This window comes from Pan troglodytes, chromosome 23 (genome assembly GCF_028858775.2).
Source record: "Pan troglodytes isolate AG18354 chromosome 23, NHGRI_mPanTro3-v2.0_pri, whole genome shotgun sequence".
In the NCBI taxonomy this organism is placed as follows: domain Eukaryota; kingdom Metazoa; phylum Chordata; class Mammalia; order Primates; family Hominidae; genus Pan; species Pan troglodytes.
In genome coordinates, this window is record NC_086016.1 from 44,555,915 (window position 1) to 44,580,323 (window position 24,409).

The following is a 24,409-nucleotide window of genomic DNA, read 5'->3' on the forward strand; positions in this document are numbered from 1 at the left end:
GGAACCCTGCCCTGACACCCCCAGGCAAGCTGTCCCTCCTTGCCCTGCAGGTAACCACACCGTCCAATAAGAGCCTATTGATTCCTCTGTTTCCCGAGGCCTGTGAGCCCCGCAACCCCCACTATGGCTGATTTGGTCATCTTTGTGCCTCCTGCATCTGGCGGTGGGCCTGGTAGGTCAGAGCTCCACACATACTTGTTGTCTGAAGGAGGAGAAGCCCCCCACTGCCCCACCACACGCATGCGCACACACACCCACACACACACCCTGCCGCTGTAAACATGCCATTGAAACATGGGACACAGGCCAGGCGCAGTGGCTCACACCTGTAATCCCAGCACATTGGGAAGCTGAGGTGGGAAGATAGCTTGAGCCCAGGAGTTAAGAGACCAGCCTGAGCGACACAGCGAGACCCTGTATTAAAAAAAAAAAAAAAAAAAATTAGCTGGTCGTGGCGGCACACGCCTGTGGTCCCAGCTACTCAGCAGCCTTAGTTGGGAGGATTGCTTAGCCCCAGGAGGTCGAGGCTGCAGACAGCCATGATCATGCCACTGCACTCCAGTCTGGGTGACAGAGTGAGACCCCGTCTCAATTAAAAAGAATACAAGGTCCAGGCACCACCGGTGGCTCATGCCTGTAATCCCAGCACTTTGGAAGGCTGAGGTGGGCAGATTACGAGGTCAGGAGATTGAGACCATCATGGCTAAGATGGTGAAACCCTGTGTCTACTAAAAAATACAAAAAATTAGCCGAGCGTGGTGGTGGCGGGCGCCTGAATATCTATCCAGAAGAGGGGTTAGACATTGTCTAGATGTAACGAAGAATGGCATGAACCCGGGAGGCAGAGCTTGCAGTGAACCCAGATTGCGCCACTGTACTCCAGCCTGGGCAACAGAGCAAGACTCTGTCTCACAAAAAAAAAAAAAGAAAAAAAAAATCACGAGACACATGCACACTTTGTGGGTGAGCTCCCTTTTGCTGCCCTTGTCTCCATTTTTTTTGTTTTGTTTTGTTTTTGGAGACCAAATCTCGCTCTGTTCCCCAGGCTAGAGTGCAGTGGCACAATCTCAGCTCACTGCAACCTCTGCCTCCTGGGTTCAAGTGATTCTCATGCCTCAGCTTCCCAAGTAGCTGGGATTACAGGCACATGCCACCACGTCCAGCTAAGTTTTGTATTTTTAGTAGAGATGAGGTTTTACCATGTTGGCCAGGCTGGTCTCGAACTCCTAACCTCAGGTGATCCGCCCATCTTGTCCTCCCAAAGTGCTGGGATTACAGGCATGAGCCACCGTCCCCGGCCCTCCTCTCCTTTTTATCTGACCTCCTTTTTATTGGCCTCCAGGCACCCAGCATCCTTCTGTCTCCCCCCAGGTTACTGAAGAGCAATAGCCACTTGAGTGAGGAGTGCGGGGAGCTTCTCCTGCAAAGAGGAACCACGAAGGTGGCCACAGGTAAGGGACTCTGCTGTCCAAGGCCATTTTATATTTGTCACTATTCTTACCGAGGATGTTAAGGACTTGCCTTAGACCAGGCAGGATACTAAGCGCTTTGCAAACAGCATCTCACTGAATCCCCCTCCTGCCTCACTGTCATCCCATTTAGAGCAGGAGAAACCAAGGCTCAGCATTGTCAAGCAACCCGGGTGAGGCCATACAGCTACTGCACATCCCAGAAAGCCACGCTCTGGGAGAGTTTGGTTAGGTGTCTTGGACTAAATGTTGGTGAATGTCACGGCCATGCTCTGCTGGATCTGGGGTGGGTGCCCAGCGCCAGAGGCAGGCTGTGAGGATGTCCCAGGGGCTGAGTGACTTGGGAGAGGCTTTTCACAATGGAGAGGTGGAGCTGGTGTGCCTTGGTTTCAGAGCAGCTTCTGGCACAAGCGATTTGTGTACTTTGCTTTTTACCCAGGAATTTTTTTTCTTTCGTTCTTTTCTCTTATGAGACAAGGTCTTGCTCTGTCACCTAGGCTGCAGTGCAGTGGCACCATCATGGCTCACTGCAGCCTCCACTTCCCGGGCTCCAGAGATCGTCCCACCTCAGCCTCCTGAGTAGCTGGGACTACAGGTGTGAGCTACTGTGCCTGGCCCAAGAAATCTTTTGTAAGGGTCTGCTACAGGCCCGGCTCAGTGAGGCTGCAGTGAGCAAGAGCCGACTGTCCCTCTCTCAGTGGGGCCAGACCTCCAGCACCACAACTCCAGGGGCTGCTGCGCACAAATGGCGCCCCCTGGAGTTGAGTAAGGAAGAGTTTGGGCAGAGGCCTAGATTCTTGGAAGAGAAGCAGATGATAAACAGGTGAACAGGCACATGAGTGGTTAGACATTCTCTAGATGTAATGAAGGAAATACATGGTTCTCTAGAAGAGGCTCATGGCGGGGCCTGCTTCAGAGCAGTGGTCCAGGAAGCAGCTCTCCCAAGGTGAGGGAACAGCTGGAGGGAGATGGTGTCGTCGGATGGAAAATGTGCTAAGTTGGGCAACACAACCTGGCTTTCTGACACTGCCAGCTCAGTGATCTTGGGACAGTCCCTTCCCTTTTAGACTCCCCTTGTTTGCTCGGGTGACAAATAAGGTCTTGGGTTTTTTGCGCTCATTGGACCAGGTGAGGTGGGCATGTGCCTTCCCTTTATAAAGTGCTGAGTGAGGCAGGGGGTCAGAAACTCCAGCACCTGGGGGCGGGGGTGGGGGCGTGTTGTGGAGTTGAGGGTGCAGGCCGGGAGGGAGGCTATGGGCTGTGTAGGGACTTTGGAGCTGGAGGCAGCCCACCCTGGTAGGCAGCTGGGCCGGTGCTAATCAAGTGGGAATTCAGTCTCCTGTGGCCAGAATTACCAGTTGCTCAGCTCTGCAGTTGATCTGCTGAGGTGAGTATTTTTAGTTATCTTGAGTCGAGAAATGGACAGCATCCCCTGAGGGTCTAAGGAGTGGCACCTGTGGGCTGTTTTGGCCTCGGGTCGCCAGTTTGGGACCAGTTGGGTCTTTGTGATCATCTTGGGTGAAACTTTATCTTGCCTCCCTGGAAACCCATCATGGGGAGGGGAGGTCAAGGACCCCGGGCCCAGGCTTCCTGGACATGCCTCACAGATGGCTGACCTAGGGAGCCCCAGGCACAGAGGTGAGCTAATCTGGAATGAGGCCGGGGAATTCGATTAGGCCCAGGTCACAGGAAACAGTGAATGCAGGATGCTGACCAGGCATCCCTATGTGGGTGTCAGGTGGGTGAGGGAACAGGCAAGAGGGAGGGCTGAGAAAGAGGTGACCCCTGGGTCTGGGGAAGTGGTCAGCTGGCTGGAACGTTGTGTGCAGACAAGCCCTCTGCAGCAGTTGTGGCCTTTTGGGACCCAGCATTAACCTAAAAGAAGACAGTACCCAGCCAGAACCCCTCATCCAGTGCCTCAAGGACAATGTAGGTTCCTCCCAAATGCTTCCCTCCAACCCCAGAGCACCTGAGCGTTCACATTCTATTCTGAACTGGGATAACTTCCCTTCCCCGCCCCCATCATCCAACCTGATCCCTCCAGAATCTGGAGCTTAAACAACCAAGACACATTCCCCCACAGTTCCGGAGTTCAGGGTCCAAGGTCAAGGCCTCGGCAGGGCTGGTTCCTTCTGAGGGCTGTGAGGGAGTATCTGTTCCCACCTCTCTGGCTGCTGGGAGCCTCAGGAGCCCGTTGGCTTATGTGTGAGGTTCTCTGGGTGGGTTACAGAGTGCGTGAGAAGGGGAGGGCTCGTGGAGGACGCAGAGTGGGGAGGGCAGCGAGCATTGTTGGGAGAGGCTGCAGCTCCACTTCCTCTTTTGAATAGGAGGGTCTGGGTGGGCCTCATGAGAAGGTGACTTTTGAGCAAAGCAGTGAAGGTACAGGAGCTGCTCCCACGGACTCCAGGAGGAGAAAGGAGCTGGTAGGACAGGCCTGGAGGTGTGAGCTGGTGGTGCAGGATGGGGAGAGAGCAGCAGAGATGAGCTCTTTATCTTCTCATCTAAGTTCAAGCCCCACAATACTGGCTTTCTGGAAACCATCTTGAGGTGTTCCCATGAAGGAGGGAGGAGCCCACTCTGCCTGGGGTGCCCTAAGGATAGAGGGACAGTCTGTGTCAGTCTGGCCCCTGGCCAAGCATATTCACACATGCCTGTAATTCCAGCACTTTGGGAGTCCAGGTGGGAGGACTGTTTGAGGCCAGGAGTTCAAGATCAGCCTGGGCAACATAGGAAGACACCCCCATCTCTACAAAAAATTCAAAAATAAACGGCATGGTGGCACACCTGTGGTCCCAGCTACTTGGGAGGCTGAAGTGGGAGACTCACATGAGCTCAGGAGTCGGAGGCTGCATTGAACCTTGATTGTGCCACTGCACTCTAGCAAGACCCTGTCTTTTTTGTTGTTGTTGTTTTGTTGTTGTTGTCGTTGTTGTTTTCAACAGGGTCTTGCTCTGTCACTCAGGCTGGAATGCAGTGGCGTGACCATGGCTCACTGCAGCCTTGGCCTCATGGGCTCAGGCGATCCTCCTACCTCAGCCTCTTGAGTAGCTGGGACCACAGGTGTGCAGACCACACCTGGCTAATTTTTGTATTTTTTTGTAGAGATGGGGTTTCGCCATGTTGCCCAGGCTGGTCTCGAACTCCTGAACTCAAGCGATCCTACTGACTCGACCTCCCAAAATGGTGGGATTACAGGTGTGAGTCACCATGCCCAGCCAACCCTGTCTTAAAAACAAAACAAAAATATCTGGCCCCTGAAGCCCTGTGCTGTGGGGGAGGCTCAAATCTTTCTCATAAGCTGGACTGCATACAGGTTGCAGATAATAATTTGTTTAACTTGTGCAGTTTAATCAAAAACATTTGGCATGGGAATTTTGAATAGATTGCCCACATTTTATTTATCTTTTATTATACTCTTTTTATTTTTTGGAGGAAGGGCCCAAGGGCCAGAGCAGAAGGGCTATTATTTTAAATAGAAAGATTTTATGTAAAAATACAGATTTCTAGACCAGGCACAGTGGCTCATGCCTGTAATCCCAGCACTTTGGGAGGCTGAGGTGGGTGAATCACCTGAGGTTGGGAGTTCGAGACCACCCTGACCAACATGGAGAAACCCCGTCTCTACTAAAAATACAAAATTAGCAGGGCGTGATGGCGCATGCCTGTAATCCCAGCTACTCGGGAGGCTGAGGCAAGAGAATCACTTGAACCTGGGAGGTGGAGGTTGCAGTGAGCTGAGATCATACCATTGCACTCTAGCCTGGGCAACAAGAGTGAAACTTTGTCTCAAAAAAAAAGAAAAGAAAAGAAAAGATGTCTTTTGTATGGCTTCTGGAATTTGAGTCATAGTTAAAAGGTCATGCTTGATACTAATATTATTTTGGGTCTAGCACTTGCATTTAAATATTTACTACATTGGTCCTTATCTAGTATACAGAGTGAGGTTTGCATCTGACTTCATCTTTTTCCAGATGGCTCCTCAGGTGCCTAATGCCATTTTTAGACAAGTCTATCTTTACCCTGTTCATGTAAGGGGCTGCCTTGGTCAGACACTGAATGCCCATCTGTACTTGGGTCTGTCTCTGACTGCCTGCCTATGATCTTACTGTACCACACATTTTAAACTGAGGCCCGACACAGGATTTTTTTTTTCTTTTTTTTGAGACGGAGTCTTGCTTTTGTCGTCCAAGCTGGAGTATAATGGCACAATCTCGGCTCACCGCAACTTCCACTTCCTGGGTTCAAGTAATTCTCCTGCCTCAGCCTGCCAAGTAGCTGGGATTACAGGTGCCCACCACCACGCCTGGCTAATTTTTGTATTTTTAGTAGAGATGGGGTTCACCATGTTGGCCAGGCTGGTCTCGAACTCCTGACCTCAGGTCATCCACCTGTCTTGGCCTCCCAAAGTATTGGGATTTCAGGCATGAGCCACTGCACCCAGCCTGAGGATTTTCATGTCTGACGGGACCGTCTCCCTTCATGGCTCTTTAACAGAGTTTTTCTACTAGTCTTTTTTCTTTTCCTTTTTGAGACAGGGTCTTGCTGTGTTGGCCAGACTGGATTCAGTGGCAGGATCTCGGCTCACTGCAGCCTCTGCCTCCCGGGCTCAAAGAACCCTTCCACTTCAGTCTTCCCAGTAGCTGGGACTACAGGAGTGTGCCACCATGCTCGGCTAGTGTGTGTGTGTGTGTGTGTGTGTGTAAGTGTGTAAGTAACTAGGCTGTTTATTTCACCTGGGTGCAGGCGGGCCAAGTCCGAAAAGAGAGCAAAGGGTGATGGGATGACTACCCTACGTTCTCCTACAAATGGACCTTGAGAGCTCGTTTGGAGGTTCTAGCAGGGGAGCGCAGCTACTCGTATACCCTTGACTGAAGACCGGTCCTCCTCTATCGGGGATGGCTGTCCTCTTCGACCGAGCGCACAGTTTCGGGAGGGACGCACATGGAGCGGTGAGGGAGGAAGGGGACACCTGCCTAGCCAGCCAATCAGCCGAATCAACCCTGGCGATCAATGGGGTGACAGATGTCGCAGCCAGATCACCCTCACATCCTTTTCTTCTTTTTTTTGAGACGGAGTCTCACTCTGTCACCTGGGCTGGAATGCAGTGGCTCGATCACGGCTCACTGCAACCTCTGCCTCCCGGGTTTAAGCGATTCTCCTGCCTCAGCCTCCTGACTAACTGGGATTACAGGCACCCGCCACTACGCCCAGCTAATTTTTGTATTTTTAGTAGAGACCAGGTTTAACCATATTGCCCAGGCTGGTCTTGAACTCCTGACCTCGTGATTTGCCTGCCTCGGCCTCCCAAAGTGCTGGGATTACAGGCTTGAGCCACCATGCCCGGCCTTGGCTAATTTTTTAGTTTTTTTGTGTAGAGATGGGGTCCTGCTCCATTGCCCACGCTGGTCTCAAGTGATCCTCCCACTTCGGCCTCCCAAAGTGCTGGAATTACAGGTGCCTGACCTGCTATTCTTACCTGTGTAATTTTTCCACGTGAACTTTAGAATCAGGTGGTTTAGGCCCCCCACCAAAAAAATCTTGTTGGTATATCATATATGTATGGTTTTTTAGTGTTTTTTGTTTGTTTGATTTTTTGAGACAGAGTCTTGCTCTGTCGCCTAGGCTGGAGTGCAGTGGCAGGATCTCAGCTCACCACAACCAGTGACACCATTGGTACTTATTTGCTTCTTCCTAGTGACTAAAGGAATGAAGGAGTTTGTCAGAGACGAGAGCTCCACTGTCCACGAGGCTATTAGCCTAAGCTCCCGCCCTCATTCTGCACCGGCCCTTTGGGGTGGCCGGTGAGGGCCCATGTGGGCTGACAGGTCTGCGGCCAGGTGGCCGTGGTCGAGCCCTGCTCCAGCTGGACCCCAGGACAGGGAGTCCTGGGCAGCTGAGGACGTCGGGGGCAGGTGGGAGAAATGGGCCCTGGCTGGAAAGGCCTGGGGGGTTCCAGCAAAGTCACGGAGTGTCCTCTGACCCTGACGGACAGCACTGACGCTGCTGTCTTTGTGCTTCTGCCTCCAGGTCTGGTTCTGAACAGAGACCAGAGGCTCGCCTGGGTGAGTACCGCTGGCCTCCGGGTCCCCCGCCAAGGTTTGTCTGTTAGTGTCTTTTTCGTTTTTGAAAATTACAGGCCAGGCGTGGTGGCTCACGCCTGTAATCCCAGCTACTCAGGAGGCTGAGGCAGGACAATCGCTTGAATGGGAGGCAGCAGTGAGCCGAGATAGCACCACTGCACTGCAGCCTGGGCGACAGAGCGAGACTCCATCTCAAGAAAAAAAAAAAAAAGAAATTACATAGCTAACATAATACTTAATGATTGTCAATTTAACCGTTTGTAAGTGTGCACTTCAGTGGCATTAAATACAGTCGATGGAGGTGAGGAGAGGAGGGAGACATCCCAGGCACTGGCTGCTGCACAGGGAAAAGCTCGAAGTCAGCTCGGTGCATCTGTTGAGAGGGGAATTCCTGATAGAGGCTGTGAAGATTAAAGAGGGGAGGGGCAGGATGACAAAGGCTCTCAAAAAACAGCGCCCCACCTGGAGGCCTGTGTCACTGGAGCACTTGTATTAATAGAAACTTGGCCATCTCTGCCAGTGAGGGGCTGTAGGACCTTGGGCAAGGTGCTTACCCTCTCTGAGCCTTGGTTGTCTCACGTGCAAAAAGAAAGTGCTTTCATTCGCTCAGCTGGTTTCTGAGCAGCTTGGCTAGGGGAGCCAAGCCCTGGGCCTGCCTTTGAAGGGTTGTTGTCGAGACTAGGTGAGGTCATGTGTGTTGAGTGGCCTCGCACAGTGCTGTCGCTTCAGGTGCTCATGGCCTGTGCTATTTTGTGATTGTTAAAAAATGGTAGAACACTGGACACATATGAGACATTGTCATTAGAGGTGGGAACGCTCTAACTGCAGGGAGACCGCTGAGAGCTGCTGCCCAGGCCCAGGCCAAGAGATGAGGCTTGGACCAGGGCGTCAGCCGATGGTCCGGGAATGTTAACCTGTTTGTCTTTGATCATGTGGGATTTGTTCTTGAGCATGGTGTCAGGTAGTGATTCATTTTCTTTTCTTTTTTTCTTTTTTATGTTTTAAAAGTTCGATTTTTCTTTAATTTTATTATTATTATTATTATTATTATTATTATTATTATTATTATTGATACAGAGTCTCGCTCTTGTTGCAAAGGCTGGAGTGCAATGGCACTATCTCAGCTCACTGCAACCTTTGCCTCCCAGGTTCGAGCGATTCTCCTGTCTCAGCCCCCAAGTAGCTGGGATTACAGGCACCCACCACCACATCTGGCTAATTTTTGTGTTTTCAGTGGAGATGGGGTTTCACCATGTTGTCCAGGCTGGTCTCGAACTCCTGACCTCAGGTGATCTGCCTGCCTCGACCTCCCAAAGTGCTGGGATTACAGGCATGAGCCACAGTGTTCGGTCTATTTGAATTGTAGAGACAGGGTCTCCCTCTGTCACCCAGACTGGAGTGCCATGGCTCACGCAGCCTCAACCTCCTGGGCTGAAGTGATCTTCCCACCTCAGCCTCCCGAGTGGCTAGGACTACAGGTGTGTGCTATCACACCCAGCTAAGTTTTTTACTTTTGTAGAGACAGGGTCTTGCCATGTTGCCCAGGCTGGTCTTGAATGCCTGGGCTCAAGCTATCCTCCCGCCTCAGTTTCCCAAAGTACTGGGATTACAGGTGTGAGCCACTGCAGCCAGCTACTGTAATCGTTTTTCTAGACAAACAATACCAGCTGTTGGGTGGTCCTCCCTACCCACTAAGGCTCACTCACTGGTGGTTTGTCCCTTGTGTGTGCTGACCTTCATGGTGGGAGTTTATTGCCAGATCCTAGTCAATCTGGCTTTTGGAGATGCCCCCTTCCCTGTCCTTAGGGACCATGTCTTATATGACCTGTTGTGTAGTGGGAGCTGTGATCACCCATAATGCTGGAAGGAGGAGGCTTCCCAGGGATGGAAAGACTTCGTTAGGACATAAACTAAATTGCAGAAGATACACATTCCAAGATGGGGCTGGCCCAAAATTCTCTTTTAAGTTTCTGGCCAGCTAAGTTTAAGTTTCTGCAGTTGCTCATGCCTGTAATCCCAGCATTTTGGGATGCCAAGGCGGGCAGATCACTTGAGGCCAGGAGTTAAAGACCAGCCTGGCCAACATGGTGAAACCCTGTCTCTACCAAAACATACAAAAATTAGCCGGGCGTGGTGGCACACACCTGTAGTCCCAGCTACTCAGGAGGCTGAGGCAGGAGAATCGCTTTAACTTGGGAGGTGGAGATTGCAGTGAGCTGAGATCGCACTACTGCACTCCAGCCTGGGAGACAGAGTGAGACCCTGTCTCAAAAAAAAAAAAAATCATTTTCATAAATTTTTTCTTTCTTTTTTTTTTGAGACAGTCTCACTCTGTCACCCAGGCTGGAGTGCAGTGGTGGGATCTCAGCTCACTGCAACCTCCACCTCCTGGGATCAAGTGATTGTCCTGCCTCAGCCTCCCAAGTAGCTGAGATTACAGGCGCCCTCCACCATGCTGGGTTAATTTTTTGTATTTTTCGTAGAGACAGGGTTTTGCCATGTTGGGCAGGCTGGTTTCGAACTCCTGACCTCAGGTGATGTGAATTTTTTTTTTTTTCTTGCAAAGGAACATTTCACAAATTTTCGTATCACGCTTGCACAGGGGCCACGCTAATCATCTCTTTGTTGTTCCAATTTAGCAGTATATGTGCTGCTGAAGCAAAGCACCTACATTCTATTTATTTATTTATTTAGAGACCAAGTCTTACTCTGTCATCCAGGGTGGAGTGCGGTGGCCCAAGTTTGGCTCCCTGCAACTTCTGCCTCCCGGGCTCAAGCAATTCTCCTGCCTCAGCCTCCTGAGTAGCTGGGATTACAGCAGCCTGACACCACGCCCAGCTAATTTTTTGTAATTTTAGTAGAGATGGGGTTTCACCACGTTTGCCAGACTGGTCTCGAACTTCTGACCTCAGACGATCCACCCGCCTCAGCTTCCCAAAATGGTGGGATTACAGGCGTGAGCCACTGTGCCCAGTCTAATTTTCATACCTTTAGTAGAGACAGGGTCAAGTTTGCCTGTTCACCTTGTGCCGAGGAAGCCCCTCCTGTGTGCAGGCCCGAAAGGCTTGGTCACACCCTGCTGTGAGATGTGGCAGCTGACATATGAGAACACGCAGGCCTTGGGAACAGTATGGGAACCCGTTTCAGGGAAGGCACTTCGGGTCATTTTAGTCTGAGAAGCAGAAAATAGCTGGAGGGCCAGGGTGGAAACAGGGCAGTGAGTTTTCACTGGTGTGTGTGTGTGTGTTCATAGCAATTTTATATTCACAATGGTGGAGGAGTATCGGGTGTGACTTAGTGGAGCTGGTCCTTAAGGGAGCTTCCCGGAATTAATCCACTCAGCTGCATTTATGAAGCTTTTCCTCTGCACTCCATGTGCTGAGAACTAGGGATAGAGAAAATGCTGAGAGCTCCTGCCCTTAGAGTCCCCAGATCAGAGCAGCACAGTCCAATGGAAGCAAAGCCTCACAGAACTTGACATTTGTCTAGCAGCTATATTAAAACAGGCCCAAGGCCGGGTGTGGTGGCTCACACCTGTAATCCCAGAACTTTGGGAGTCCGAGGCGGGCAGATCACCTGAGGTCAGGAGTTCAACACTAGCCTGACCAACATGGTGAAACCCTGTCGCTACTAAAAATACAAAATTAGGCCTGGTGGTGCATGCCTGTAATCCCAGCTACGCGGTAGGCTGAGGCAGAAGAATCGCTTGAACCCAGGAGGCGGAGGTTGCGGTGAACTGAGATCGCGCCATTGCACTCCAGCCCAGGCAACAAGAGCAAAACTCGGTCTCAAATAAATAAATAAGGCTCTAACAATTGTTCTCATATTTTAACATGCACAATGTGATTTAAGATGTAATCAACATAAAGCTTGATTGCATTATTTTGCATGCTGTTTTCCAAATCCAGCTTCGTGTCACACCTACAGCATATCTCACTCAAGCTGGCCACATCCCCACCATCCAGACGTAAAACAGTCACAAGACAGGGCAGGCAGGGCCGCGGAGGAGGCTGGCAGGGGCCATGACGGAGTGCCCATCCTGCACTGTGGTCCCAGCAAGTTTCTTCCTCCTGGCAAGAAGCCTGTCCCAGGCTGGCAGGGGACAGCGTGAGGTGCAGCCTATGGACTGGGAAAGGGGTGTGGAAGGGCCACACCTAAGTCCTAAAATCCAGGCCCGAAAGTGGCCCAACTCACTTCTCTGACTTTAATCACACAGCCATACCCGGTGGCAAAGGAGTATGGGAAATGGAGTCAGGCTGGGTAGCCAGGAGCCCAGGAAGAGGGGAGAACAGACTTGGAGAGGGCAGGAGTCTCTGGCCACCAGGGGCTAAAGAGCCTTCGATGAGGCGGTGATGTGGTGGGGTCCTGGGCTCAGACCCAGGGTGGGTGGCTGAGGCGCCCTCGCCAGGGCTTAGCCACCCCAACAGAGATGGGTTTCATGCCCACCAGAGTGCCTGTGCCTTGTGACGAGAATTCACCATGTTTTTGTCTCTGCAGGTAGAGAACAGCATTGACTTCGTCAGCAGGGAGCTGTGTGCGCATTCCATCAGGAAGCTGCAGGCCCATGTCCTGTTGATCAAGTGAGTCTGGACCCATCCCCTTCAGTCACCCCCCAAGGAGACATGGGCGCCAGGAATCTCCAGGAGGGGGCCCTGGCATGAGGCTCCAAGTTCTCTGCGTGTCGACCACATCGCTGAGGCTCAAGATCTTTGTTGGGAAGCCCCCCTGGCAGCAGGGTCATGGAAGGAGGAAGGTCAGAGGAGGGGAGGGCTCAGGCAGCAGGGGATGGGCCAGGGCTGTCCCATGCCTTTCCACAGGTGTCAGCGGGGGGCATGCCCAGGTAAGGCTCCATAACCAGTGAGCCCAATCTCACTGCAACCTCTGCCTCCTGGATTCAAACGATTCTCCTGCCTCAGCCTCCCGAGTAGCTGGGACTACAGGCGCCAGCCACCAGGCCTGGCTTATTTTTGTATTTTTAGTAGAGACAAGGTTTCGCCATGTTGGCCAGGCTGCTCTCCATCTCCTGACCTCATGATCCGCCTGCCTCGGCCTCCCAGTGTTGGGATTACAGGCGTGAGCCACCGTGCGTGGCCCACCATAGACGATTTTTAAGCCATAAAAAGAAACGAAGCACTGACATGGGCTCCAGCATGGATGAGCCTTGAAAACATGGCGCTAAGTGGATGAAGTCAGACACAACCGTCTACGTGTTGTATGGCTGCATTCACGTTCAAGTCCAAATAGGGCACACTGCAGAGACAAAGCCAGGTCATGGTTGCTCAGGACCAGAAGCCTGTTGGGGCCGGGGGGGTGGGGTGTGTGTGTGTGTGAAAGCTCAGAGGTTTGCGATTTCTTTGGGGGTGATGAAAATGTCCTGTAATTGTGACGATGGTCTCACAACTCAATGTATTAAAAACCACGGGATTGTAGACTTTTTTTTTTTTTTTTTTGAGATGGAGTCTGGCTCTGTTGCCCAGGCTAGAGTGTAGTGGTGCAATCTCGGCTCACTGCAAGGTCTGCCTCCCGGGTTCACGCCATTCTCCTGCCTCAGCCTCCCGAGTAGCTGGGACTACAGGCACCCGCCACCACGCCTGGCTAATTTTTGTATTTTTAGTAGAGACAGGGTTTCACCATGTTAGCCAGGATGGTCTCCATGTCCTGACCTCGTGATCTGCCTGCCTCAGCCTCCCAAAGTCCTGGGATTACAGGCGTGAGCCACCACTCCCGGCCAGGATCGTAGACTTTCAGTGGGAGGATTGTGAAGACGTAAATTCTCAGAGCAAATGTGGGCTCCAGCACCTGTTCAGATCCCAGCTCTGCTGTTCAGGGCTGACTGTGGCCAAGTCCTGAACTCCCTGTGCCCCAGCAAGGCTGTGCCTTCAGCACTCGCTTGCGCCTGGCTTGTGCCAGCTGAGCGTGAGCTGAGATTAACTGAGCCTCAAATCCAACCCAGGGTCAAGGGACCCAGCTGTGGGAGTTGGGGTAGCCCAGGCTTTGGTTTCTCCTCAGAGGCCTGAACCCAGGGCAGGATGGGGGCAGTGCTGGGAGGCGGTTGTAAGATGAACCCCAACAACCCCAACTCCTCACTTTCCAGAGCAGTCCACGGATATTTTGATTCAAGAGAGAATTACTCTAACAAGGAGTCCCTGTCGTTCATGATAGACACGATGAAATCCACCCTCAAAGAGGTAAGGCGGGGCTCAGGCAGCTGGTGTCCAGCCACTGTCGCCCACTCTGGTCCCACCTCACCCATCTCATGCACTGGGAAAGACCCCTGGTCTGCCCCCAGGCCCAACAAGTGACCACCAGGATCCATCAGGCCTCATGCTCCACTGTGGTCAGTCCCTAGAGGACTGGGGACACATGTAATCAGAATTAAGGGAACAGAGACCTTTGGTGGGGAACCCCTGCCAGGTTCAAGCTACTCTAGTGCCTCAGCCTCCTGAGTAGCTGGGATTACAGGCACCTGCCACCATGCCCAGCTAATTTTTATATTTTATATTTTTAAGAGATGGGGTTTCACCATGTTGGCCAGGCTGGTCTCAAACTCCTGACCTCAGGCGATCTGCCCACCTTGGCCTCCCGAAGTGCTGGTTTTGTAGATGGGAGCCACCATACCCGGCCTAGTCGCACATTTTACAGGCTCCCAAACCACAGCAGAATACCCGACTGCCTCATCCCTCTGCACCCATCATGACAGTGGGTGTGCTGGCTGTAGGCAGAGGTGGCTTTTCCCCCAGGTTCCTGGGAACACGTGGTGTTTTATGGTCACCTACCCACGAACACCTGACCCTGGGGCCTCTGCAGCTTTCTTGGCATTGTCACAAAGGGAAGAAGCCCACCTGTGGCTGGCCGGCTGCCAGGTCAGAGCCAAGGCAGGCAAGGCCTTCCTGTCTGGCTTTTTTTTTTTGAGATGGAGTCTTGCTCTGTTGCCCAGGCTGGAGGGCAGTGGCCCGATCTCGGCTCACTCCAAGTTCCATCTCCCGGGTTCACGCCATTCTCCTGCCTCAGCCTCCCGAGTAGCTGGGACTACAGGTGCCTGCCACCACGCCCTGCTAATTTTTTGCATTTTTAGTAGAGACAGAGTTTCACTGTCTTAACCAGGATGGTCTTGATCTCCTGACCTCGTGATCTGCCCACCTCGGCCTCACGCCTGCCTCGGCCTCCCAAAGTGCTGGGAATACAGGCGTGAGCCACTGCTCCCGGCCCTCTCTGGCTTCTTGAAGGCAGACACAAGTCCGCAGGCTGCTCATGCCCCCATCTCATTATCTTTTCTCACGGGGACCTCTTCTGATACAATCACAGCAACCCTGGCCTCGGCCCCGCCCTGTCATGCAACTTTACAACTCAGCGGGCCTAGACCCCTGGGAGGCCTCCAAGTCCCTAGGGTTAGACACCTCCTGGGGTGCTATGGACTGTCGGGGCTCCAAGGAGCCGAGTGTGGGGGAAACTCACTGTGGGAGGTGCTTCTGACCTGCAGGGAGCGGGAGGGCCCTGACCCCAGGGCCCATGGAGCTCCCTAGGCTCCTCTGGCCACACCTCACCACCCACCCCCTCCCCTCTCCAGCGGTTCCAGTTTGTGGAAGTCCCAGGCAATCACTGTGTCCACATGAGCGAACCCCAGCACGTGGCCAGTATCATCAGCTCCTTCTTACAGTGCACACACACGCTCCCAGGCCAGCTGTAGCTCTGGGCCTGGAACTATGAAGACCTAGTGCTCCCAGACTCAACACTGGGACTCTGAGTTCCTGAGCCCCACAACAAGGCCAGGGATGGTGGGGACAGGCCTCACTAGTCTTGAGGCCCAGCCTAGGATGGTAGTCAGGGAAAGGAGTGAGATTCCAACTTCAACATCTGTGACCTCAAGGGGGAGACAGAGTCTGGGTTCCAGGGCTGCTTTCTCCTGGCTAATAATCTCCAGCCAGCTGGAGGAAGGAAGGGCGGGCTGGGCCCACCTAGCCTTTCCCTGCTGCCCAACTGGATGGAAAATAAAAGGTTCTTGTATTCTCACTGCTTTTGAGGCTTTTTCGTTGCCAGCAAGGGCTTTTGCATTGAGGGAAAATGGAGAACAGAACGGATTCATCCAGGGTCCTCAAGGGTGTGGAGGCAAGAAGCAGGAAGGACAAGTCCTCCAGTCGGCACGCCTGGGTCCCCAGGACTGCTGAAGCACAAGACCCAAGAGGTGGCCTGGTCCTTCACTCCTGGCCTGTGTGGACTCTGATGGGGCTGTTCGACACGGTGGCCTTCAACCTGGGGCCCGTTGGCCAGAGCTCGGCCTCTCAGAGACCGCTGCAGGCCCTGCCTCACCTCATGTTCCTCCTGGCCCTGCACCTCCAGCCATTCACTGCGGCTCTCACGGCTCAGTAGGGTCGGAATTTGCGCTGGGCCCACAGCAGCTCAATCCTCTGCTTGTCCTCCTCGAACTTCTTGCGCAGCTGCGCTAGATCTGGGGGTGAGAGGAGGCGCGGGGCAGGGTCAGACAGCGCGCCCCGGGGAAGCAGGCTTGCTCATGCCCCACCCCTCCTCCCAGTTACTGTGGGGGTGGGGCTATGTCTCCCCCACCAGCCCATCCCCCTCCCAGCTCTGCTGTGGGGGCAGGGTCTGGATCTTGTCAGGAAACAGAAACCCAAGGCAGGCCGAGTCCAAGGGCAAGGCCAAAGTGGGAGATGCTGGCACCCCCAGCCTGTAGATGAAGCCCTAGCAACAAAGCAAAGGTACCCGCCCCCACCCCCATCCCTGCACAAGGGGGAAGGAAGGAGTCTTGACCGCTCGGCCTGGAGAACCCTGAGAATCAGTAAAGGGGCCCCAGCCCTGGTGCTGGTGGATGCAGATGGCAACTCTGGTCACCGGGTGGCCTAGGTCAGTGGGAGGCTGATGGCACTGAGGGGGAAGCTGAGGGTCTAGAGCGAGCACGAGCGGGAGCCAGGAGGGCCAGCCAGGCAGGGAAAGCACCAGTGACTGGGCGGGCGGCTCAGGGCCTACCACGGAGCCCGTCCCTGTGCCCTAGCCAGGGCCAGGAGAACCCTCCCCTGGGCCCACAGGGAAGCTGTTCTGTAGACAGGGACACCAGGCAGTGGGGCAGGAGGCTCAGCCGCAGCACCAGGAGTGGGCCACCTGACACACACACACGCACACACACCCACCACCACCAACCCAACACACATACTCTGCAGCACCTTCTCTGCACCCACAGTGGGTTCAGAAGCCCCCTCTGCACTCGAACTCCTCGTTAGCTGGAGGCTGATGAGCGCCAGCACTAAGTGCACAGGGACCCAGAGGTGGGCACTGATGACCTAGGGTCCCCACTCACTGAGCAAATGCATCTGCCCCTGGGGGGTGATGGGGAACCGCCACACAGGGTGCTGCCAGGCTGGGCCTCTTTCCACAGAGTCTGGTGCGAGCCCTGTGCTGAGGGACGCCCTCCCTCCTCGACCACCAAGTCCAGCGCCCGCCCTCAGGAGCACTGGCCACAGGCCTCATCCATGGCTGGGGCCAAGGCCGAGGGGTCTGAGGATGGACTGGGGGTGGCTTACGCTCCATCTTGCTCTCTCGATGCTGCCAGGCATAGAAGTTGAGCAGCTCTTTTCGGCTGCGCTTCCATCTCTCCCTCTCCAGCACCCGCAAGCTGGCTGCCTCAGTCCGGGGGAGTACAGGCCGCCGGCCCCGGCGGGTCACCTTCACCCAGCCCTCCTCGTCAGGGACCCCCTCCTCCTCCTTGGCCTTAGCTTCTTCCTGCAAGGAAGGTGATCCCATCGTCCGGTGGGCGCCTGGGACCTCCTGCAGCCTCCAGCAGCGCGCCCTCCACGCCCTCCTCCCAAAGTCAGAACTGCCCTGAGCCCCCGCAGGGGAGGGCTGCTCCCCTCCTCCCAGCACAGTGTTGGGGCTAAGGATGGCGGGGAGGGCACGGACCTGCCGGCGCTGCCTCCTTCTCCACTGTAGACCATGTGGAGACTACATGTGTCACCCAGCCAGGCAGCCCAGGATCCAGCAGGGAAACGGAGCCTGGCCTCTACAGAGTGGCCAAGGACAGGCCACCAGCGCCCTCCCTCTGGGGCGCCACCTTCCCACAGCCACACGGGCGATGCGGTGCTCGGCCCGGCCGACCCCGCGGGGCCTCTACCTCAGCGATCTTCTGGTCATATGCCTCCATGAACGTGTCCACTTCCACCCTCAGGGCCTCAGGGTCGGGCACAGAGTCTGCGTAGTCACTGATCCACTCTGAGGAAAAGGGAGCCAGGGAAACGGGGCTTCCTCAGGCCTGGCATTTGGGCCCCACCCCAGGGCCTGCCAGGCAAATTGGGACCTTTTCCCACAGGGCCCCGGGCACAGGCGCTAAGGAGATCCCAGGGGCTGCAAGCTGGGCCCTCGCTCTGCCTGCCCAGTATGCCTGTGCCACTCTGTGCCAGGGGCTCAGGCTAACGACTCCCTGGGGACCCAGACACAGCCCCATGGTCCTCCTGCCCAGGCCTCCACACGCTGCTCTCAGGGAGCATGGACTTGGCTTGTGACATTCACACACTGTCCCCATAGAGTGTCCTGCCAACCCGGAGCCCAGAAAGGAGGCGCCAGACCCCTCCCGCAGTACTAACTGTGAATGCCACTCTTCACAGGGTGGCTGTCTGTGGACACCAGCAGGGGGCCCTTCAGGGCCAAGGCCGCTGACACCCCACTTGGCTTCTGGAACACCACGTAGGCTACCTGGAAACCCTGAAGAGAGAGAGATGTCAGAGGTTGGGGGCTCCTTCCCACATCTGGCACAAGGTCTCCAGGCCTGCCCTCAGCCTAGGTGGTAGCTACACCAGGGGAGACGGTGCTAGGCTATTCCTGAGCCATGAAGAGAACCACAGGCCATTCCATAATCCAGGTCAGAGGCAGCCACACTTCCAGTAATCCTGCTTCTGCGGGAAGTGACAGCTGTTCCCAACTCCTCCCCAGGAAGAGGGGATACACAGGCTTCCTTTCTTCTAGTCACGGGAGGGATGCGGTGAAATGCAGGGGTCGCCCTGGCAGGTTTTTGGAAGCCAGGCCTGGGCACACACACCATGCCAGATGCCACTGTGTGGGGAGGAGGTGTGGGCTCCAGGGCCACTGGGAAAGCTGCGAAGAACAGTGCTCCTGGAGACCTGGCCCCCAAGCCTGGGGAAGGAGCTCCCTCAGTGGGGAAGCAGGAGGGAAGCCGGGGAAGGCCCTGCAGGCGGCCAGCAGAGACGGTCCCTGAGCTTTAACACGGGACGGAAAAAGCCAGGCAGGAAGTGCAAGGATGTGGCAAATCTGGGAAGGAATCGCAGGCTTTGTCACCCGGACAGTCTCCTACACCACACACGGTGAGGATGGGCTCAAGACCAGAGAATGCTCTGACGTCCCACTGCCAGCTCCCCTAACACACTGGGGACAGTGCCCCACCCCCCTCACTCTAGTGGAACCCCGGGCTTGGCGGCTCACCGGAACTGGCTTTGGATGAAAAAACTTCGACCTTGACTCCCAGCCAGCTCCAGCTTCTCCTTCAACTCTACAGACTGGACGAGGCCACAGGTGGACTGGAGGCGGGACAGGCTCTCCTGCCGCAGGGAGAGGGAAGCCAAGTGTGAGCATCCGCAGGGCCATCCCAAAGCCTCCCTCCACCATGGGTGGCGCTGACAGGGATCCAGCGCCGCTGAAGGACTCAGAGCCACAGCCACATCTGCCCAAGCCAGGAGACTGTGGGCACCATGGCCTTCCGACCTGTTCCCCAGGGACAATATGGAGGTCAATATTCCTGCTTTTTAAAATTTTTTTGAGTTGGAGTATTGCTCTGTAGCCCTGGCTGGAGTGTATAGAGTGATCTCGGCTCACTGCAACCTCCATCTCCAGGTTTCAAGTGATTCTCGTGCCTCAGTCTCCCGAGCAGCCGGGATTACAGGCACCCACCACCACACCCAGCTAATTTTTGTATTTTGAGTAGAGACAGGGTTCTGCCATGTTGGCCAGGCTGGTCTTGAACTCCTGACCTCAGGTGATCCGCCCGCCTCGGCCTCCCAAAATGCTGGGATTACAGGCGTGAGCCACTGTGCCCGGCACATTCCTGCTCTCTCTCATTGGAGACAGGTGGGGACATTCTTGCTGTTATTCTGATTTCCTATGACAAGTTTTACTACCTGAATCAGCAGTAGTGACCCTATGCTGTGACAGTCGGGATGGTGGTTGTCTGTGGTGGAGGCAGTGGGGGTTCTGGGATGTGCTGCTGTGTCTCCACCTGGGCGCTGACTACACAGGTATGTTCTGTCTCTGGGATGCAGCAAGCTGGACATCTGCCACTGGGGCCCTTCCCGGCACACGTGCTGCACTTCAAAAAAGGTCAGAACTCACACCCCCTCTTCTACATGCTTCTTTTTTTCTCTAAGTTTAGAGGAATCTTTTACAAATTAGGGTTTCTTTTTTGAAAAGAAATCCAGCAATTCCCTTGGCCAGGGGCGGTGGCTCACCCATGTAATCCCAGCACTTTGGGAGGCTGAAGGGGGTGGATTACTTCAGGTCAGGAGTTCGAGACAAGCCTGGCCAACATGGTGAAACCTTGTCTTTACTAACAATACAAAAACGAGCCGGGCATGGTGGTGGGCGCCTGTAATTCCAGCTGCTCGGGATGCTGTGGCAGGAGAATCGCTTGAACCCAGGAAGTGGAGGTTGCAGTGAGTCGTGATCGCTGTGCTCCAGCCTGAGCAAGAGAGAGACTCTGTCTCAAAAAAAAAAAAAAAAAAAAAAAAAAAAAGAACAAAGAAAAAAGAAAAGAAAATCCAGCAATTCCGTTACTTTAGTTTCTGTAAAAAAAAAAAAAAAAGAAAGAAAAATTAACAGTTGTGTTTGGATAGAATTAGAGGCACTTTTATTTTCTTATACTTTCCTACTTTTAAATTATGGACATGTACAATCTGGAAGAAAACACGTAATTCAAACAACTTTGGGTAATATGTAAAAAAGCCTTGGGCTACTTAGGATTATACTTTTTTTTTTCTTTTGAGAGTCTCACTCTGTTGCCCAGGCTGGAGTGCAGTGGCACGATCTTCGCTCACTGCAACTTCTGCCTACCAGGTTTAAGCAATTCTTGTGCCTCAGTCTCCCAACTAGTTGGGATTACAGGCGTGCGCCACCACGCCGGCTAATTTTTGGGGTTTTTTGGGTTCTTTTGAGATGGAGTCTCACTCTGTTGCCCACGCTGGAGTGCAGTGGCGCAATCTCGGCTCACTGCAACCTCTGCCTTCCGGGTTCAAGGGATTCTCATGCCTCAGCTTCCTGAGTAGCCAGGACTACTTGTGCACGCCATCATGCCCGGCTCATTTTTTATTTTTTAGTAGAGACGGGATTTCACCATGTTGGCCAGGCTGGTCTGGAACTCCTCACTTCAGGTGATCCGCCCACCTCAGCCTCCCAAAGTGCTGGGATTACAGGCATGAGCCACCATGCCTGGCAGGATTATACTTTTAAAGACATCTTTAAAAAGCCAGTTTCCTGACTGGAGATCACGGTAGCCCTCCTGACACTCTCCTCTGGGGCTCCCATTAGCTATGCCCATCTCACCACCAAGGACTCGGTGGAGGCCATGGGAGCCCCCAGGTCCCATGGGACCTTGAGCCAACAGGTCCCCTCCCAGACACTAGCTCACCTCTGTGCAGTACGGGGGCACATTGAAGACAAAAAGAGTCCTCTTCTGAGGCCAGGTGGACTTGGTGCCTTGTTGAATGCCGTGTGCTCTCACATATAGGTAGTGAGAAGCCTGTTGCTTTTCAGAGAACTTGATTGGAATAGCTGGAAAGGAAATGGGAGAGGAGGGATGGCCAGGCTACCCTGAGCTGAGGCCAGCGAGACACTCACACAACTTCCTTTCTCCACATCCCTGTCTAGTCCTATCTGTTCATCGATCCATCCATCCCTTCACCAAACCCCTCTACCCTACCCTTTTGCAAAACCTGTGCGGCCTCCCAAGGCGGTGCAGGGAGAGAGAAGATAAATGGGCAATGATTACAGATGGGGGCGCAATGAGAGGGAAGCTCGAACCCTGCGGCTCTTGGAGTCAACACCAAAATCCTAACCATGGCTGAAAGCCCCGTGAGACCCTGCCTGTCACTGTCACCTCTTCTCGTACCATCTTCCCCCACCACCTTGGATTCTCTCTGTTCCCCCGGGTACACCAGGGCCGCACACATGCTGGCCTCTCTACCTGGCGTGTCACCCTCTTCCCTCCCGCTAACCTTCAGGTTTAGCTCAAACCTCGCTTCCTCAGGAGAGCCTTAGCATCACCCCCAGCCCCTCCTGCCAGGTCACATCCCACTGCCTGTGCCTTCACAGCTTCTCTTAACAGTCTGGAGGCTATATTGATGAGATTCTTTGGTTAATCGCTGGCACACCCATGACTGTAATCCTCATAAAGCTAGGAACTGCTGCTATTTTTCTCACACCTCCGTCACAGTACCGGTTGGCATAGAGCTGCGGTCCCTGAACTCAGGAAGCTCAGTTGCAATAACGGAGAAGGCAATTAACAAGTAAGCATACAGCAAACTTGTATCAATCGTGAAGGAAACATTACAGGGTGATGGGGTGGCAGAGGTCTTCTTTCCATAGGCCATCACGGATGGCCTCTTTGAGGAAGCAACATTAAAGCTCAGACCAGAACGCCACTGTGCAACAAACTGGCACAGCACGTGCAAAAACCCAGAGCGGGAAAAAGCATGTTCCCTCAGAGGAACAGAAAGAGCTTTAGGTCGGCACCAGCCAGACCACCTGGCCCACACAGGTTAAGAAGTCTGGTTTTTGTTTTAGAAGCTACCTGATAAAGCCACTGGAGGGAATGCAGTGGGTGTGGCGCCTATCGGGGGCGCGGCAGACAGGATCGAATCTAAATGTCCTTAAAAGAACATTCTGGCACGTGGGTGGAGAACAGAAACAGGGGCAAGAGGAGAAGGAGGGCAACCGAGTTGGAGGGCCTATAATAGCCCAGATAAGAGCTGATGGGGGCTGGACTAGGAGCAGAGGCGATGAGAAGGGGATGAGCTCACCTGGACGAGCGGGTGTGGACGGAAATAGGTTTGCCCTGGGTGAGAGTGTGGACAGAGGCGGGCTCACCCAAGGGAAGCGTGGACCGAGTTGGGCTCGCCCCGGGAGAGTGAGCAGGCAGAAGGGCGCCGCGTGGGTCCTCGGGACCCCGGAGCCTCAAGACCTGCGGAGCCTGGGGCCACGGGCCACCGGGGCTCACACCCAACCGTGCGGCCGCTCCTGGGGACCCCCGGCCGCCGCCAGCCCCCAAACACCTCCCGGCGATGCTGGCCGCCCCCGGTCTCGCGTTCCGGAGCCCCTCACCTGCGTAGCACGGTGGGCTCGGGATACCGTCCTCCGGGTCCCGCGCCGCGAGCTTCCTCCTGCGCGCCATCTTACCACCCGGGAGCGCGGGGGCCGCCGGGAGTTGCGGTTCGGCGCCGGCGCGAGCACGTTTTCGTGGCGCCTGCCCCGCCCCCTCGCTCCAAGCCCGCCTCCCCGGCCCCGCCCGCCAGGGCCCAACCTTCATCTGCTCAGAGGCAAATCAGCGCGCCAAAGTGGGAGCGAATGTCAGAGTTGACCCCGGCCAGTCACGAGTGCGAACTCAGCTTTCCACTCATGCATTCACACGTTGAATAGGCAGTGTGAGAGAAATCCAGGATGGCTGCTAGGTTTTCAGTCTGAGCAACTAAGAGGATGGTGTTGTCATTGACTGACATGGGAAGACTGCAGGAGAGGGGCCAGCTTAGGGAAAGTCGAGTAGATCAGTTCTCTGTGGGCCGTGGGGCCACGCAGGGGAGATGTCAGGTGGGCAATCAGATATGAGACTCAGTAGTCAACTATTTTTTTTTCTGCCGTCTGTGTTGCCCAGGATGGAGTATAGTGGCATGATCACAGCTCACTGCGACCTCTGCCTCCTGGGCACAAATGATCTTCCACTTCAGGCTCCTGAGTAGCTGAGCTAATTCTTCGTTTTTTGCAAAGATAGGGCTTCACTATATTGCCTAAGCTGGTCTCGAACTCCTGAGCTCCAGTAATCTTCCTGCCTCAGCATCCCAAAGTGCTGGGACAAGAGGCATGAGCCACCATGCCAAACCGATAGTCAACTATTTTTTTTCTTTTGAGACAGAGCCTCGCTCTGTTGCACAGGCTGGAGTGCAGTGGCGTGATTTCACCTCACTGCAAACTCCACCTCCCGGGTTCAAGTGATTCTCCTGCCTCAGCCTCCTGAATAGCTAGGATTACAAGCGCCCACGACCACCCCCCTCTAATTTTTGTAATTTTTAGTAGAGACAAGGTTTTACCACGTTGGTTAGGCTGGTCTCAAACTCCTGATTTCATGCGATCTGCCTGCCTCGGCCTTCTGAAGTGCTGGGATTACAGGCGTGAGCCACCATGCTGGCCCCAATAGGCAACTTCAAATGTGGTGTCAAGGCTCCCAGAGAATGTTCCAGGCACAGGAAATGGAGAAGTGACCATCTTTAAAAGCCTAGGCACAGAAATGGCAGAGTCACATCTGGTCATAGTAACAGAGCACACTTGGGTTCAGGAGGGGCACAGGACCCCACCTTCTGGAGAGGAGTATCAAGTAATTTGCATCCCTGGCGGGGAGCAGTGGCTCATGCCTGTAACTCCAACACTTTGAGAGGCTGAAGCAGGAGAATCACTTGTGCCCAGGAGTTCAAGACCATCCTGGGTATCATAGCAAGAAGCTGTCTCTATTTTTTAAATAATTAAGTTGCACCCCAAATGTTGAAATCCCTACAAGATTAAAACCCTTGGCTGGGCGTGGTGGCTCACGCCTGTTAATTCCAACTTTGGGAGGCCGAGGCAGGCAGACCACCTGAGGTCAGGATT

At 54.2% G+C, this 24,409-nt stretch overlaps 1 protein-coding gene, 1 non-coding gene and 1 pseudogene across 4 annotated transcripts in view; 1 reads left to right on the top strand and 2 right to left on the bottom strand.

Moving 5' to 3' along the window:
• SERHL2 (serine hydrolase like 2) overlaps positions 1-15,559 on the top strand; it is a 54,828-nt gene extending 39,269 nt beyond the window's left edge. For all 3 annotated transcript variants that reach the window (XM_024352575.3, XM_063807991.1, XM_024352576.3), the window contains 5 exons: positions 1,372-1,451; positions 7,497-7,531; positions 12,047-12,129; positions 13,644-13,737; positions 15,117-15,559. In XM_024352575.3, the coding sequence (XP_024208343.2) occupies positions 1,372-1,451; positions 7,497-7,531; positions 12,047-12,129; positions 13,644-13,737; positions 15,117-15,236 (412 nt within the window). In that variant the 3' untranslated portion in view covers positions 15,237-15,559. The remainder of the gene's footprint in view (positions 1-1,371; positions 1,452-7,496; positions 7,532-12,046; positions 12,130-13,643; positions 13,738-15,116) is intronic.
• On the bottom strand, positions 10,112-10,216 carry LOC112206800 (U6 spliceosomal RNA). Its single transcript, XR_002941270.1, has one exon. It is a non-coding gene; the product is annotated as a U6 spliceosomal RNA (small nuclear RNA).
• On the bottom strand, positions 15,182-23,152 carry LOC107966259 (ribosomal RNA-processing protein 7 homolog A-like; annotated as a pseudogene).
• Between the last annotated feature and the right edge of the window lie 1,257 nt (positions 23,153-24,409).